The sequence below is a fragment of the Gordionus sp. m RMFG-2023 genome, chromosome 3 (assembly GCF_954871325.1).
Source record: "Gordionus sp. m RMFG-2023 chromosome 3, tfGorSpeb1-WG-v2, whole genome shotgun sequence".
NCBI classification, from domain to species: Eukaryota; Metazoa; Nematomorpha; class Gordioida; order Chordodea; family Parachordodidae; genus Gordionus; species Gordionus sp. m RMFG-2023.
In genome coordinates, this window is record NC_088777.1 from 16,741,691 (window position 1) to 16,758,557 (window position 16,867).

General features: G+C 25.9%; 2 protein-coding genes across 5 annotated transcripts in view; both read left to right on the plus strand.

The window, feature by feature from the left end:
- The first annotated feature begins 1,022 nt into the window (after positions 1 to 1,022).
- LOC135926178 (CD151 antigen-like) overlaps positions 1,023 to 16,867 on the plus strand; it is a 29,574-nt gene continuing 13,729 nt past the window's right edge. Inside the window, exons 1-4 of the mRNA XM_065461930.1 lie at positions 1,023 to 1,146; positions 1,187 to 1,378; positions 1,421 to 1,495; positions 1,540 to 1,638. Of these exons, the coding sequence (XP_065318002.1) occupies positions 1,060 to 1,146; positions 1,187 to 1,378; positions 1,421 to 1,495; positions 1,540 to 1,638 (453 nt within the window). The 5' untranslated portion in view covers positions 1,023 to 1,059. The remainder of the gene's footprint in view (positions 1,147 to 1,186; positions 1,379 to 1,420; positions 1,496 to 1,539; positions 1,639 to 16,867) is intronic.
- On the plus strand, positions 10,714 to 16,858 carry LOC135926176 (zinc finger MYM-type protein 1-like). 4 transcript variants are annotated; one of them, XM_065461926.1, is made up of 14 exons: positions 10,714 to 10,824; positions 10,867 to 10,951; positions 11,371 to 12,487; positions 12,531 to 12,788; positions 13,097 to 13,180; positions 13,286 to 13,369; positions 13,526 to 13,612; positions 13,722 to 13,808; positions 13,853 to 14,103; positions 14,165 to 15,265; positions 15,305 to 15,594; positions 15,638 to 15,788; positions 15,831 to 16,135; positions 16,178 to 16,858. In XM_065461926.1, the coding sequence occupies exons 4-14, from the start codon at positions 12,531 to 12,533 to the stop codon at positions 16,540 to 16,542; spliced, it is 3,063 nt and encodes a 1,020-aa protein (XP_065317998.1). In that variant the 5' UTR covers positions 10,714 to 10,824; positions 10,867 to 10,951; positions 11,371 to 12,487; the 3' UTR covers positions 16,543 to 16,858. The 4 variants fall into 4 exon arrangements, with proteins under 4 accessions (XP_065317998.1, XP_065317999.1, XP_065318000.1 ...); XM_065461927.1 differs by having other exon boundaries at positions 12,403 to 12,487; XM_065461928.1 differs by lacking the exon at positions 11,371 to 12,487.

Consider the following 16,867-nt stretch of genomic DNA (forward strand, 5'->3'; position numbering starts at 1 on the left):
AATAATTTATATAAACGAAAAATCAATTTAAATCAAACTATTGAGTTTATTTTACAAAATGAGTCCGCAAGGTTAGTATTAAACTAATAACAAAAAAGAAATATATAAAATAATTAATCAGGTCATCTCAACACTAACGCTATGATGAAATTTCAAAAACATGTTTCGACATATATTTCAAAAATTATTAACGCTATGACACTGATATATCACCTGTGATTTGGATTGCGTTAAATAAAGCGACGGAACATAACGCGTTTTCTATAAATGAAGGCTTTTGCATTTCTTAAAAATTATATAAAAAATGTGTTTTATTTTGTTGCATTTATAAAATAATTTGTCATATAACAAATTGCTGTTGTTTAGAATATTTTTATATATGTTAACTAACTATAAATATTCCAATTATATATGTCATTGAAATATTCATAATAAATAACCAATATTTTCCGTGATCCGTGATATATAGCACATATGCCCACTGACGTTGAATAAACAATAGAGCTACGCTAGGTTTTCCTAATTTCTATCTAATTGGAGCATAAGTTGATTAGGGTGTAAAGTTAAAAAAATATGAGGAGCCATCTACACGTTTGCGGGCAAGCCGCAAATACTTGTACGCGCAACATTTCGAAAAATGCTACAGACGTCCATAGGCTTTAATAAAAAGAGCGGGGCAGAAAAAGAGCCTATGCCCAAGAACTGCAGTATAAGTCAATTACTTTAAAGGTGGGTGGTGGCTGATTTTAAGTTTAAATTCTTTAGTGTAAGTCTTTATGATTGCTAACAATATTGAGATTTAAGGTTCATAGAATCTGAAATAAAGATGATTAAATAAAAAAAAAAATTTGCCTGGTCAGTATGATATAGTATTATTTTTTTGTTCTATACAATACTACCGTATTACCATTTATACTTCCAAATCTTCCAAAAATTAATTTTCCAATACATACAATAACAATATTCTAGAATTCAACCCATATTTTAGATTTCGTTATTGACAAATAAAACGTTATTTATCCATCATATATTTTGGTGCAATTATTTCGATATTTTTTAATGGCTTTTAAAAGGAGCAAAGACGAAGGGTGTTGTAGTGTTAATCTATTGAAATATATTATGTTCACATATAATTTCTTTTTTTGGGTAATTAAATATATTAAATATATAGTAATTATATATTTAGTTGATAAGCCTATGTCTGTTGGGTCTTTCTTTATGGGTCTTGTTGTCCAAACATGCCTATTTAACATTGCTGAACACTAATCAATTTATTATATCAACAAGTTTGATGATTGGAGTAGGGGTTACAGTTATATTTGTAGGCACCATTGGCTGTGTGGCTATTTGGAAAGAAGATAGAAGTCTTATGAAACTAGTACAATTACAAATTTTTGTGTTTATTATAATTCAGCCTTAGTATATTTTTCTTTTGCTGGTCATATTTATATGTCAATCTCTATCTGGGGTATTAGCATACTTATATCATTTCAAGGTTGGAAAATTCATTGTAATCCTATATTTACTTTTAATAATAAGATACATAATGAATTATCAATAAGCTTAAATTCTACATTCTTGGAAAATTATAATATTGATCCCCAAAAAACTAAAGCCATTGACGTATTGCAGATCAAAGTATATATTTTAATTATTATAAATAATTGGTTTTATTAATTTAAATATTATATATTTCATTCAACCCCTCTATATCAAATTTCTACTAAATTTAATCTTTATTAGATTCTAAATTTTTTAATAATTTTTTTTCAATTGAAATTAATGATAGATTATATAATCAATCTTCATCTTGTCTGACATTAGTTTATCTCATTTATAGATGAAAATTTTAGCTCTGCATGAGTGGTTTGGAATGTTAGGCTCAATTTACATAATTTTAAAATTTTGTTGAAACTTGGTATATATTAAGAATTCATGTATTTTTTTCAATTTTTGGGTAAATTTAGAAAATTGAAAATCATTTTTTTGAGAATTTGAAATTTGTTTTAAAAAAAAATGATGAACAGCATTCCTTTTATTTTTGGTGTTCCTTTTTTTTTGATGAACATGTTCAAATTTTATGTTCATTCAATTTTAAAAACACTTTTTATTTTTATTTATTTGAAAAATTTAATATAAATCTGATTTTTTTAAGAAAAAGTCCTTTATTCTTTAATCAGCTGTTTTCATATTTCAATTATTTTAACTGATAAGTTGTCTTACTAAAACTTTTTTTAAAATCTTTAATCTAAACCAAATAAAATTCCTTCAAACATCACCTGGATCTTTTTGGATTCAAGTTAGTATAACCAAATTTAAGAACAAATTTACGGGCAAGTTACAAATTGTGTTCCTTAATATAAATGGAATGAAAAACAACTACCAGATCTCTAAGGTTACAAGTAGTGAAGGTAGACATAGGTATTCAAGAAACCCACTGTCCAGGGAATAACACTGCAAACTTTAATGATTATAAAATATTTTCCTTGGGTAGCACTTCTAAAACATAAATTAATCATCAAATTGTACCCATTTCTGAAAGATGTGGTCTTCTCTATTTAAACACAAATTTAGGGTCAAAAATAATAGCAAATTTATATGCCACACCAAATAAAAATGAAAGATTAGGCTTTATCAACATAATGTTTAATACGATCAACTCCCTACTGTGCAATATAATATAATAATTCTAGGCTATCTAAACCTGAAAATTGGTAAAGAAGCAGAATATGTTAGCAGTAATGTCACCTTGTATGCTACCATACAACAACCAAATAACGAGGATGGCAAGACACTTCTTGATTTCTGCAGAACAAGAGCTTTAAAATCGAATAAACCTTTTTTTGCCACCGAGAAATAAACACATACACCTTCGTGAGGGCTTGGCAGAAATTCCAAATTGATTTCTTCATCTCTATTATTCACCAGTGGGAAACTAATATAAACCTATTGGATTAGACAAAACTTGACTGGACCTTGTACAATTCATTTGAAAACAAACTTTACCCATAAACTAAGTAAATTACAAATGCAGGGAGATGTAATAATTTTTGATCAAGCATTAAATAGGAAAAGAGCTAACTTCCTAAACATAACTATGTGCGGAAACATAGAAGAATGTTGGAAACTATTTAAAAATGATCTTGTAGAATCATATGATGGTTTGCCAAATGTAAGTCTTTTTTCAAGGAAAGAATGGATGTCTAGAGAGACATTAGAAAAAATAAATCAACTAAGAATGCAGATTCTTAAGAATGGCTCGAATAATGACTTATGGAAAAACATACAGAGACTGTGGAGTGATAGACAGATTTACATAGCAAAGTCTTAGATACCCATAAATATATGAGAGAAAATAGGATTTGTGACCCCTATAAAAAATTAAAATATTACTGAATACCTTGCAGTTTTAGAAAAAAACTCCTCTTTAGTTGGAAACGGAAAAGTAATCATTGACCAGAATGAACAAATAGCATTGAGAAAATCTTTCAGCTAGCTAAAACTATAAATGGCAAAATTTTTCATCTAAATTCATATTGTAATAATTCAATTCAATATGGTAATAATTTTTAAAAATTATGGTAATAAACGGCAAAATTTTAAAAATGTCAACTATTAATATATATATAATTAATATTTTAAATTTAATTATATTCAAGTTGGTGCATGCATAAAGCATACGCCTTTGAAACCAAAAAATTAACATTACACTATATAGTCTTAAATTTTAAATACATTAGGGTGATATGAAAACGATCATGTTTTGATTATGGAGATTATATATATTAGATAACTGATCATTATTATATATTTAAAATGACTTATGTTATGGTGTAATTAGATTATAGATATTATATTATTAAAAGGTATATGAAACGAGTAGATATGCATAAAAACTAGTATTTTTACAGAATAATCAGATATGATATCAGATCGAAAAATCGGTCGAGATATAATGGAAATACATATACAAGTCGGATATTAGGGGGGGGGGGACTCACCAATTTTATACATTCTGCATGCAGCTCAAAAGTTTAATCTTGTCTTAAATGATACCATCACGATAATTGATAAGATCCGAAATTATATTCCAAAAAGTTTTATACCTTTGTTGTCCAGCAATAAACCATCTGGATAAATAAAGAGTTTAAACCTTAAGAAATCTAACAATTTTAAAACAATATAGAACTATTATGCACAAGTCAAAATGGTCTTACAACAATTCACTATTGTTTAATGATACGGCACCATTATTATTAATATTTAGAGATCTCTATTATAATTAACAATTTTGAAAGGAGAAGGACCAGATTGTAGCAACATCATTGAAAGATTATATATATTTTTTTTTATTTTGATTGTTCAAAATTAACTATTAAAAAATCACAACATCGTTTTAAAACATATTTACACTCTACCTAAGAAATAGTTGTAAAATAAGTCAATTTAAAAAACTACATAATGAGAAATTGCTTTTTTTAGTTTAAAATGACGAAATAGCTAAAGTAGTGGGTTTGTTATATAGTGTTGTTGACAGCTCGATTTTTACTAGCTAACCCACTATTTTTTTCAGGAGCTGTTGCTCATAGATGGTAGAAAGGTTTGGACATTTATTAACGAAATCTCGAGGCTTGCTTAGCTAAAATCTTAATTTATCGGTTAAATCGAGCCGTTTTACTACATTATGTATAGATAAGATTTTATTTAAAAAAAGGACCGAAAAAATTAAAAAAGATTTTGGCTGAATTTTATTAGGACAAAAGGCTAGAAAATTATGAACATTTTAAAAACGTTTGCTTATATAGCATTTATTGATAAAATTTCTACACAACTGGAATACATTTAAAATTTATCATAAAAACGTTCGACCTTTTAAATCCTTAAAATTACATAAATTTTTCAACTAGTTATGAACTTCATTTCGAGATATTATCTATCGAAACTTCGAACCTATGATTTGGCATTAAAAAAAATGATATTATATTATCTAATGTTTCAAATATTAGTAGTCTTATTTTTAACCTTACCTCCTACCCACCAACGGCAGGGAATAATTTTCAATATTGAAATTCGTAAAATAATTATCAATTCAATATCAAACGAGATTAAGCAAATTTAAGAAATAAAAAATTTGTATACCCTAATTACCAATCTCTCACCTATCTTAGCAAAATTTCCTAATTTTAAAAATTCCTTGCTAGGCTGAAAAGAGAACAAAAATAAAAATTCGGGCTGGTCTTAAAATTTAAATACCGGGCAGGGCATAAATTTTTGACTCCCCTCTGCAGATTTCTCGTAAACCCACTTGAGTGATTATTACTGACATTTTATTTAGAATATAAATAGTAAAATATTATATTTTACACAAATACCTTCTGCTGCGAATGGAGCTAATAAATGATCATTATATATACTCATTCCTCCTACCCTCTGCTATCATGCATATATAGAGGTACCACCTTCTATAAAACGGTTAGACTTCACATATTTTAAATCTATATATTAGTGAAAATACGTTATGCACGCTTCAACTCCTTCGGAAGTGATGAAATCACATGCATAAAAACAAAAAATTTACTTAATATTTTTACAAAAAATTTGGAATTTAAGTTAAAATTTGATCATAAACTTTGGGAATTATCAAAATTTTTTTAGAAATTTAAATATATGAAGATTATTTATTTTGAAGATAATTTCAGACTCTGGTAGAAACATTAGTTTGAATTTTATATTTTATTCACAATATATTAGACTAAATTTAACAATCTTTTTGTATTTTGTAAGAAAATGAGATATTGAAGTTGGAAAATCTAAGTGTTTGCTCCTATATATTAAAAATATGAATTTTAAATCGCATCTTTAATCAAATTGATTTTTTATGGATCAACCCTAGAAACAAGCACTTTATAATTTTTGACAGCTTTGCGGGATTTTAATTATTTTACGAGATATTCAGTCCGTTTTTTACCCGGATCAGATGCGGGACGGGGCAACCTAAACCTGGACGTCTGACGGATACCAATCGAGCTGATATAAAATGATAATATAATAATATTAATTAAGATTAATGGTATCCCGTCTTTACAGAGAAACCTTTATTGAGAAAACAATTGTAGAGAATGTCGTTTATAAAGAATATCGTTTATAGAGAATGATTTTATAGAGAATTTATTTTGTAGAGAAACTTTTAAAGAGAAAACAATTATGGAGAATGTCGTTTATAGAGAATTTCATTTATAGAGAATGATTTTGTAGAGAATCTCGTTTATAGAGAATGATTTTGTAGAGAATCTCGTTTATAGAGAATGATTTTATAGAGAATTTATTTTATAGAGAAACTTTTAAAGAGAAAACAATTATAGAGAATGTCGTTTATAGAGAATCTCATTTACAGAGAATGATTTTATAGAGAATCTCTTTTATAGAGAATGATTTTATAGAGAATTGTTTTACAGAGAATTGTTTTACAGAGAATTGTTTTAGTGCGAATTATTTTATAGGGAAGGATTAATAATTTTATATTGAAGAATTTTACAGAGAATGATTTTATAGAAAATGAATTATTTTAGAAATAAATTTTCTCAAATATGACCATTTACCGTCTAATTCTTTTTTTTGGCACTTATTAAACCAGATTTAATCTAATATAATCTATTAAATATATATTTAAGGATATTTATTTGGAAAATCTACTCAATAAGAGGCTAAGGATATTTAATCTGGAAAATCTACTCAATAAGAGGCTAAGGATATTTAATCTGGAAAATCTACTCAATAAGAGGCTTTGAGATTTTTTTTAATTACAATGTAGAATATTTTATTATATATATTTGATGCGAAATATCAAATACATTTAGAAAAGGAAAACATCAAAGTAGGCTTAAGAAAAATTTCCAAAAAAGCAATGTCCTACACCATCACTTGGAAAGCAATAAGATAAGTTGGAAAAATTAAGTTAGTCACAAAAATAAATAATTACTAAGTTAGTAATAATCTTAATAACTTAACATTTTATTGCATAAATTCTTTTTTCAAATTTTTTCTATCAAATAAAATTAATTCAAAATAGTTCCATAATCCAAAATATATAATTTTTATTCATAACAAATGCATATATACATTGTATATAAATATAAATTTAATTATATAATTTAAAAATATAATTTAAACATTTAAATTAATATTGTGAGACAATGCCCTTAGGTAATCTAACATGGGCCTTGAATAGTAATCTTCGACTATTCTATATACCCGTTGAGCTCTTTCCCGATATTGTTTCTTTGAGAGTGGAGCCAATAGTCCCAAAGAATATTGCTCTAATTTATAGCAATTAAGGCTATCTTCATCTTTGAGAGCTAAAAATTAAATAAGATTTTTAAAATATTTTAATAAAATATATATTTCATACTTTTGATAAATTTCCAAATGGTTGGATGATGGGAACTTATATGGGAAGAAAAACTCCGGTGCCAACCTTCTACTGCATTGTTGGTATTTGGAGCTCGCATCAGAGTGGAATCATAGCAATTCCATAATGAAAGAGTAGATTTTCCAGATTAAATATCCTTAGCCTCTTATTGAGTAGATTTTCCAAATAAATATCCTTAAATATATTTTTAATAGAAAGAGCTCAACGGGTGTATAGAATAGTCGAAGATTACTATTCAAGGCCCATGTTAGATTACCTAAGGGCATTGTCTCGCAATATTAATTTAAATGTTTAAATTATATAATTAAATTTATATTTATATACAATGTATATATGCATTAGTTTCTATTAGTGCTTTGCTTTAACTAGTAGAGTAGCAATTTAAAAAAAACAAACTATTAGCAACAAAACCAGCCTTACGCCAATTTTTTTTAAGAAAATTTTGTCAATATTTAATTGCTTTGTGCATTATTTTAATCTGCATGGCCCGGCCCCGATTTTTTGAAAATATATTATATATTTTTGCCTAGATAATATGGTGATTTAAAATATTTGGTTTTAAAATATATGGCCTGGCCCGGGTTTTAAAAAAAAAGCTTTTTTGACCCGGCCCGTGTATTTAAAAAAATAATATTTTAGGCTCGGCCCGGGTATATTTAAAAAAAATTAAAATACAGCCCAGTCCGTGTATCTGGGCCGGATTTAAAGGGCCTGTAGGTCTCTGATTTATAGTGCGCGTTTCTAATTTCCCTGATAAATCTGATTTTACCAAATCTATTCCGAAGAGAATCTACCCTGGGAATTTCATACGATTTCGCCAAATTTTTTTGTATTTAATAATATATAATGAAAATCTATATAATTTAGTAAAAATTAAGGTAAGGGCGCGATAGTTTGATGGGTATTTTGTTCTATTTTTTACATTTTAAATCATAAATTGAGCGCGTTTTATTAAATTTTAAATCTGACTTTGCCGAAAATGCATTCCAATATGTGTAGAATACCCACCCTATAAATTTCAGAAGATTTTATATTGAACTTCTGAAGAAATTTTAATTTACATTAATCTGAAATTTATAAGTAATGTTAATAACCTAAAAATCAGCTAAACCTAATTTGGCTTAACCGAAAAATCGCCTAAAACTATATAGACAAAATGTAAGGACTGGGAGCTAGGCTAATCGCTTGTCTGCGTTATGCAACACTAAGCCTAGCCTTTATTAAAATTATTTTATAAATTTATTATGTAACGATATATGACGAGTGATTAACCGAGCTCCTTAGCCGATGCCTAATTTTTGACTATTCGTTTTCGCCTATTTTTATGCTAAATTATGCTTAGCCGATTTTTTGGCCTAAAAACTTGGCTAACCGTTTTGGAATTGCCTAAAATTAACCGATTGCGCAACATTAAGGGTGGGTATGTTATACTTATTCAGGTGCATTTCTTGCAAAATCAGATTTTTAAATTTAAAAAACGCACTCAATTAATGATTTTAAATGCAAATAACAACAAAAAATAAAACAATACCCATCAAACTATCGCCTTACCAAAATTAAGTTAAGATGACTAGAGTACTGTCTAATATTCACATGGTAGGAGGGAACACTAAGGGGTAGTTGGATCAATTTATGTCGAAATCATCATAGGTCCAAAAATAATTGTATCTGAATTTACAAAATACAAAATGATAGTTCAAACTCTTACCTAAAAATTATACATCGACAAAATTTAAAATAATACACCTTTTTCTCTAAATTGATTTTAGTAAAATGAAAATTTCTTATTACAAGCCGTAAACTCCTATCAGTTTAGAGAAAGATGAATCAAAAAGTTTAAAATGTTTTATATAGGTTTTTTGCATTTGTTAAACATAACGGAATTCCAAATACAAACTACCCCTTTTAATTTCAATGTCTAACTTGAATTATAACCCCTTACCCTGTGGTAAAAGGTCCTGTTTAACATTGTTTGAATGGTTAAGTGTCCTTTTATAAATGGTAGATAGATCTGGTTATAAGCAAGTATAATTATCATTAATATTTAAATTTCTTCGTATCATTAGGACTAATTATTTATTCAAACTTTTCTGTTGAAAGGAGGGGGGTGGGTGTTTTTTTCAAATCCCGCATAAAATTTTTGAACTCTATAATTGTCCCATATATAATATTTCTCTATAAAATCAAGATCTACAAATAATTCTCTACAATGTAATTTTCTACAATATAATTCTCCACAAAATAATTCTCTTTAAAATCATTCTCTATAAACAACATTCTCTATAAAATCATTCTCTTTGAAGTCATTCTTTATAAAGGACATTCTCTATAAAATAATTCTCTTTAAAATCATTCTCTATAAATTACATTCTCTATAAAACCATTCTCTATAAGCGGCATTCTCTATAAAATCATTCTCTATAAATCAATTCTCTATAAAACATTCTCTATAAACGGGATTCTCTATAAAATCATTCTCTATAAATCAATTCTCTATAAAAATTATTCTCTATATAAAACATTCTCTATAAAACATTCTCTATAAAACAATTCTCTATAAATGCATTCTCTATAATTGTTTTCTCTATAAATGTTTCTCTATAAAATACATTCTCTATAATGGTTTCTCTATAAAGACGTGGAACCAAGATTAATAATGCCATCCCTATACATACAGTGTTGTGATGATTTAATGAAACATATTGATGATTAAATTTAAACCCATTCATACAAAATGATAATATTTACAAAAATAATTAAAATATAGACAAAGCATTATTGAAATTTCTTTTATTATTTCTTTTGTTGTACATTTGTAAAGATTATAATTATATATGCATGTGTTTAAATTAAATCGTCAATATGTTTCATTAAATCATCACAACACTGTAATTTCTATCTTACTAAATCTACTAACCGACATTTTAATAACACATGTATTTTAATCAAGATACAATCATTGCCATAAGAAATACCCTTTACATTATGTAGACAAAAACACTTTTTGTTATAAAACCTTACAATAAAAAAATATTAAATATACAGTAAAATAATATGATTTGTTGTAACCAGTGTCTACATGGCCGGGGGGGTAGGAGACAAATGCCTCCAAAAAATATTGGCATTTTGGGGGGTAGGTATTAATTTTGGGGGGTAGATATTGATTTTTGGGGGGTAGGCATTTGTTTTTGGGGGGTAGGTATTGATTTTTGGAGGGTAATTTTTGACTTGTATTATGATATTTTTAAATCCAATAATCGATATGATTATCGTTGATTTTCTGAAAAATGTCAATTAAAGAAAAGATATCTGTCAATTTATAAATATTATACACTATATTTATTTTTTTAAATTTTTAGAAAATTCATTTACATAATGGGATTTAGATTTTCACAGTATCAATTTTAAATTATCAATATATATTTTTTTATAATAAGGACCTTTTGAATAAAGAATCCCTTTTATGATAAGATAATCCTACTCAATTAACAATATAAAGAAACATTTTTGGATTTTAAAAAGGTAATTTTTTAAGCATATAATTGCATTTTCCTTAATTTGATGATAGATAAATAAATATAATAAAGAATGAAGCTATTTTTATTTAATCTTAATATGTATACTTAATAAGTTATCTGGGTTTTGAACCATGGCAATTATTTTTGCTAATAATTTTTTAAATAATCATTTTCAATGGGGTAAATATTACCACATTTTTGTGAGGCAATCAGGTTGGACCCATAATTGATTTCTATTTATGATAAATGATTCTTTGAGGTAAGTGTAAATTATATACAAAATTATAAGTGAGAGGTGAAAACCATTGTGTGATAAAAAATTTGTTAAAAGAATTGATAAATTTTTTATTTCATTATTAGATAAATTTTATATAACATCAAATTTTCCATAATATATTTGGCCTTTTTTCTAAATATTTATAGAAATCTTGGGAGAATGAACAGATAATCTATTCCTCTCATTTGATTATTGATTTAAGAAAAGATTTCAATTAAATGAATTGACAAAGTGATTCCATATACTGAAATATTGTTTATTTTTGTTAACAATAAATTAAATTTTTGGATATGGCTTGGGAATAATCTTTGAAACCTATGATGTGGTTTGGGTTTGGATTTCCATTAAACATGAACTGGGCCTGAAAATTATTTTTACTTATGACCTAGGCTGGATGAAGAAATCAATGCCAGTGAAGGTCTCTAATTTCAATGATTAAAATATATCATTTCTCAGACTTTATTTGAAGATAAATGAATGGGCAAATCACAAATATGCCTGTTTTCAATTATTTGCAAAATTTATTAGGATTGTTAATTTAAAGAAACTATGATTTCAAAGCATCATACATTTCTAAAAATTGTTGGACACTAAGAAATAAAGAAATCAATTGTGAAGTGTATAATGGAGGAAATATTGATCCATGATTGTTTTGGCATAAATAACAAAAAATATTATATTTTTTGTGACCATGCATTAAGCTTACATATAATATAATAGGAATCTTTTAAGAAAACATTATCAAAAATATAAGTTAATAGCTGATAGTCCATTATGAATGACTGGTAATCAGAATTTTCTTCTTTATTCAATGATGGGTGCATAATAAATTTCCTTTATATGATGATGATTGAATCAGTAAATTTTTCATTATTTTTATAAAATATGTTAATAGAGTGTATATTTATGAATTTTAATTTAAAAACAATAAGGGTCTAGAATATATTTTTTTGATTATAAATTACAAATACAAATGAATAAGAATTTATTTTAAAAGATTTTAATATATTTTTTAGATTAAAAATATAATACAAATGAATAAAAATTTATTGTGCACATATATTAAAATATCTAAATATATATTTCTTTAATATATTTTGTAAAACCACTGGAAAATTTTAAAATTACACCCTCATTTAAACAAATATAAATTTAATTTCTGAATCACACCTCATAAGATAGGAGAATTTTAAGATTCAGCCATCCACCGTCAAATAAAGGATAAAATTATGATTCTCCATCATTCTTGATGGCCATCAGTGAGTAAAAAAATATTATCTAAATATTTATTTCATTTTTATTCTAGATGCCAAGTAACAAAACAATATATAAAGTCAAATGTGACTATATTAATTGTAAAACTTCTAAAATAAGAAGTGACAAAATAAATAACCATTATAAACATAAACATCCTCATGTCAAGTTATCTGATATCAAATTTACAAAGATAGCTATCAAAAAGGATAATAATTGGGTATCCTTAAATAAAGATATTCCATTCAATATCACAAATGGGGTTGAAACCAAGTTACAAAAAAAATCAATAACATCTTACTTCCAAAAAGTAATTTTTTATATATATTATTTTAATTCATGACAATAAATATAAGTAAAAATAACCTTAAATTTTGTGAATTAGTAGAAACCAATTCTTCATCTATAATTTGAGCATAATACTTTTAATTTTTATTAAAGATAAGATTTTTAATATATAGGTACATTTTTATTATGCCCTTTATCAATTTTGAAGGAAATAAATTATAAGAATATTTAAATATTTCAACTTTTGTTAAAAAAAAATTTATATATTATAATTAAGAATAAAATAAGTCATTTGCCTAAAATTTTCACTACTCTTTATTTAATAATTAGCACAAATCTTTTATTGAAGATTCCCAAATTATATTATCTCATACAATGCCCAGTTCCAGTGATCTGCTGATTTTGAATAATGAGGTACTTAATTTAAATAAGATTTGTTTTATAATTTTGAAGGGAATAAATGAGGATATTCAGATATTTTCATGAACAAATTTTAATTAATCTTTATTTAATAATTAGCTCAAATCTTTTACTGAAGATTCCCAAATTATATTATCTCATACAATGCCCAGTTCCAGTGATCTGGTGATTTTGAATGATGAGGTACTTAATTTAAATAAGATTTGTTTGATAATTCTGAAGTGAATAAATTATGAAATATTTTCCACTTTTCTATATCTTAATTAAGAATAAAATTTTTATTAAAATTAAGATTTTCATAAGTAAACAAATTTTAACCACTCTTTATTTAATAATTAGCATGAATCTTTTATTGAAGATTCCCAAATTATATTATCTTCTCATACAATGCCCAGTTCCAGTGATCTGCTGATTTTGAATAATGAGGTACTTAATTTAAATAAGATTTCTTTTATAATTTTGAAGGGAATAAATGAGGATATTCAGATATTTTCATGAATAAACAAATTTTAATTATTCTTTATTTAATAATTAGCACAAATCTTTTACTGAAGATTCCCAAATTATATTATCTTCTCATACAATGCCCAGTTCCAGTGATCTGCTGATTTTGAATGATGAGGTATTTAATTTAAATAAAACTATACACTCTTTAATAATAATTAGCAAACACACAAAGTTATTGAAAATTCCCCAATTATATCTTTTTTTCATCCAATTATCAATCCCAATGCAAGCCAAAATATTTCAAACATTAAAGGCCCAAATATTATTCAATTATATAAAAAAAAGGAGCCTAATGACCCTTTTCATTTCATATTCTTTAGAATGACAAATATCTTGATTAATTTCATAATTTCCATAGGCCCATGTCAGCCATGTTCAAATATATTTCAATATCCTGTTACTCACAAAAGGTTTTTAAAAAATTTAATTTTTATTAATTTTTACGCATCCATTATTTCTACTTTTAAATAGGAGCATGAATATATCCTATTATAAAAAGGTTAATATTGATGGTTCCCTCAAACCAAGAAATTGGTTATCCTATAGCACCACTTTAGACAAAGTCTTTTGTCTTTATTGTCTTATGTTTGGTGGCCCTAAATCCAATACTTTTTGGACTCAACTTGGAGTAAATAATTGGAAAAATTTTAAGCGTGACTTAGAGAGACATGAGTCATCTTCTATTCATAAGGATTGTGAATACACCAACATGACTTGGCTTGCAAATAAGCGTATTCAAGATCATTTTCTATCAAATAGGCTTGATATAATAATGGAAAATCGTAATATAGTTCATAATATTATTGATGCCATTATATACCTTATAAAATGTAACATAGCCTTTTGGGGCACTAATTCGAATGAAGGTAATTTTATGTGCCTCATAAAATTAATGGCAAAAACGGTTCCAACTTTACGGGCATACATTGATAACAACGAAAAATTGAGGAGAAAAAAATCAGATAAAATTTCAAGACCTTATATAAATTTATTGTCATATGGCCATGTGAAAAAAATTATTGAAGTCATTAAGATAAAAATAATAAAATGTATTATTCAAAAAATTAAAGAGAATTGTGCCTATAGCATCATATTAGATGGAACATATGATGTGTCTAAAAAAGAATGCATTGCTTTACTTGTAAGATATATAGAAGATGATCCGCATCCACATCCTGTAGAAAGGATCATCCATGTTTTTACAACATCAGAAACCACCGGGGAAAATATAAAGAAACATGTTTTTTCTAAGTTCAAAGATCTTGGTCTTCCTCTTGATTATATGGTTGGGCAAAGTATGGATGGTGCAGGGAATATGAGAGGAGTATACAAAGGAATGCAGGCTTTAATATTGAAAGAGGCTCCAAAAGCCATATATATTTGGTGCCATGCACATAGGCTCAATTTAGTAGTTGCTCATGTTTGTGGATGCAAAATAGAAATGAAAAAGGTAATGGGAATATTGGATGAGTTATATAATTTCATGAATGGGGTAAGACGTCAAGGAGTGTTTGTTAAATATCAAATGACAAAGTCTAAAAAATCTCTTAAAAGAATAAAAAATACAACAAGGTAAATATAATATTTTTAATGTAACTTATCTTTTTTTAGAAATTGGTCATCATCTTATAAAGCTGTAGAAATTTTTTTAGATGTTTATGAACATATTATAGCATCATTAAATGAATTAAAAGATTCTAATGACCCAAGCACCTCTTCTATTGCCGATGGATTATTAACAAGAATTAAGGATGAAGATTTCATATTAAGTCTATTTATTTTGAAAGAAATATTGAAATGCACACATGAGGCTTGTATTGAAATGCAGGCAGTTGGTAATGATTTGGCTATGGTAACTAAATTAATACAACACACAAAAAATAAATTACAAAGACTAAGAGGTTAAAATTAGTTACGATTTCTATAAATAATTTTAAAATGTAGCTAATGGGGATAATATTTTTTTAAAATTGCATTCCTTATCTAACAGTTATTTGAAAAAGAATAATGTTACAACGGAATTGCATAATATAAAATCAATATTCAAATTTGATCAAACAGCATTCAATAATTATGTTAAACAAAAAAAAAACAAGTTGAATAAAAAAAGATTTAAAATTATTATTTAGCATTATAGATATAAAAGGGAAATATTTTTCCCTGTGCTTGATACAATCATTAATGATTTAAATGAAAGATTTAATTATGATTGTTTAAATTTTTTATCTCAAATATCTCTTTTTACACCAGCTGGAATTATAGCCAATGATAGAATAGAAGGGTGGCAAATATCTCAAATTTGTCATACTTACCAATTAAATGCTCAAGATATTGCTCGTGAATATAATGATTTTCGATCTTTATATTTGGATTCACAAGCAATCATTTATTGCAAGGATCTTTTGAAAATAAAAAAGAATGATGGGTTATATATTGATGAAAGTAATTTATTGATATTTTATTTAAAATTATATATAATTAAAGGTATTGTAAACGATGAAACCGAGGAAGATATCAATAACGATAACATAATTAATACAAAAAAATGGATAAAATATTCATTTATACTACCATATCGTCTTTTAAATAAATTAAATTCTTATTCTAATTTATATTTATTATATAAATATTTATTGACTCTACCAACTACTTCTTGTTCAGCCGAAAGAGTGATGAGCAAAGTCAAAATAAATAAAACTAGAATGCGGAATAAAATTTCTGACCCCTTTTTAGAAAATTTACTTCTAATATCCAGCGAAATTGATGTTTTTGAAAGATTTAAAATAGACGACATTATAACGCGATTTGCATCTACGTCTAAAAGATTAACTAAATTATTAATAAAATAAGTTATATCTTTTTCACAGCTAATTATATACGCCTTTTTAATAATGTAAATTTAATTTAATAGTTTTTTATATCATTCTAGTCCGGTGCATAATATAATACTATATTCATTTTATTTAAATATTTTATAATAGTTATATTTACATAAATGTTTTTATAATTCCAGTGCAAAATATATTATATTCATTTTATTTTAATATTTTATATAAAACTTATATTTACATAGATGTTTTTATAATTCCAGTGCAACTATATTCATTTTTTTCTCATATTTTATATAAAAGTTATATTTACATAAAAAAATTTATATTTCCAGTGCAAAATATA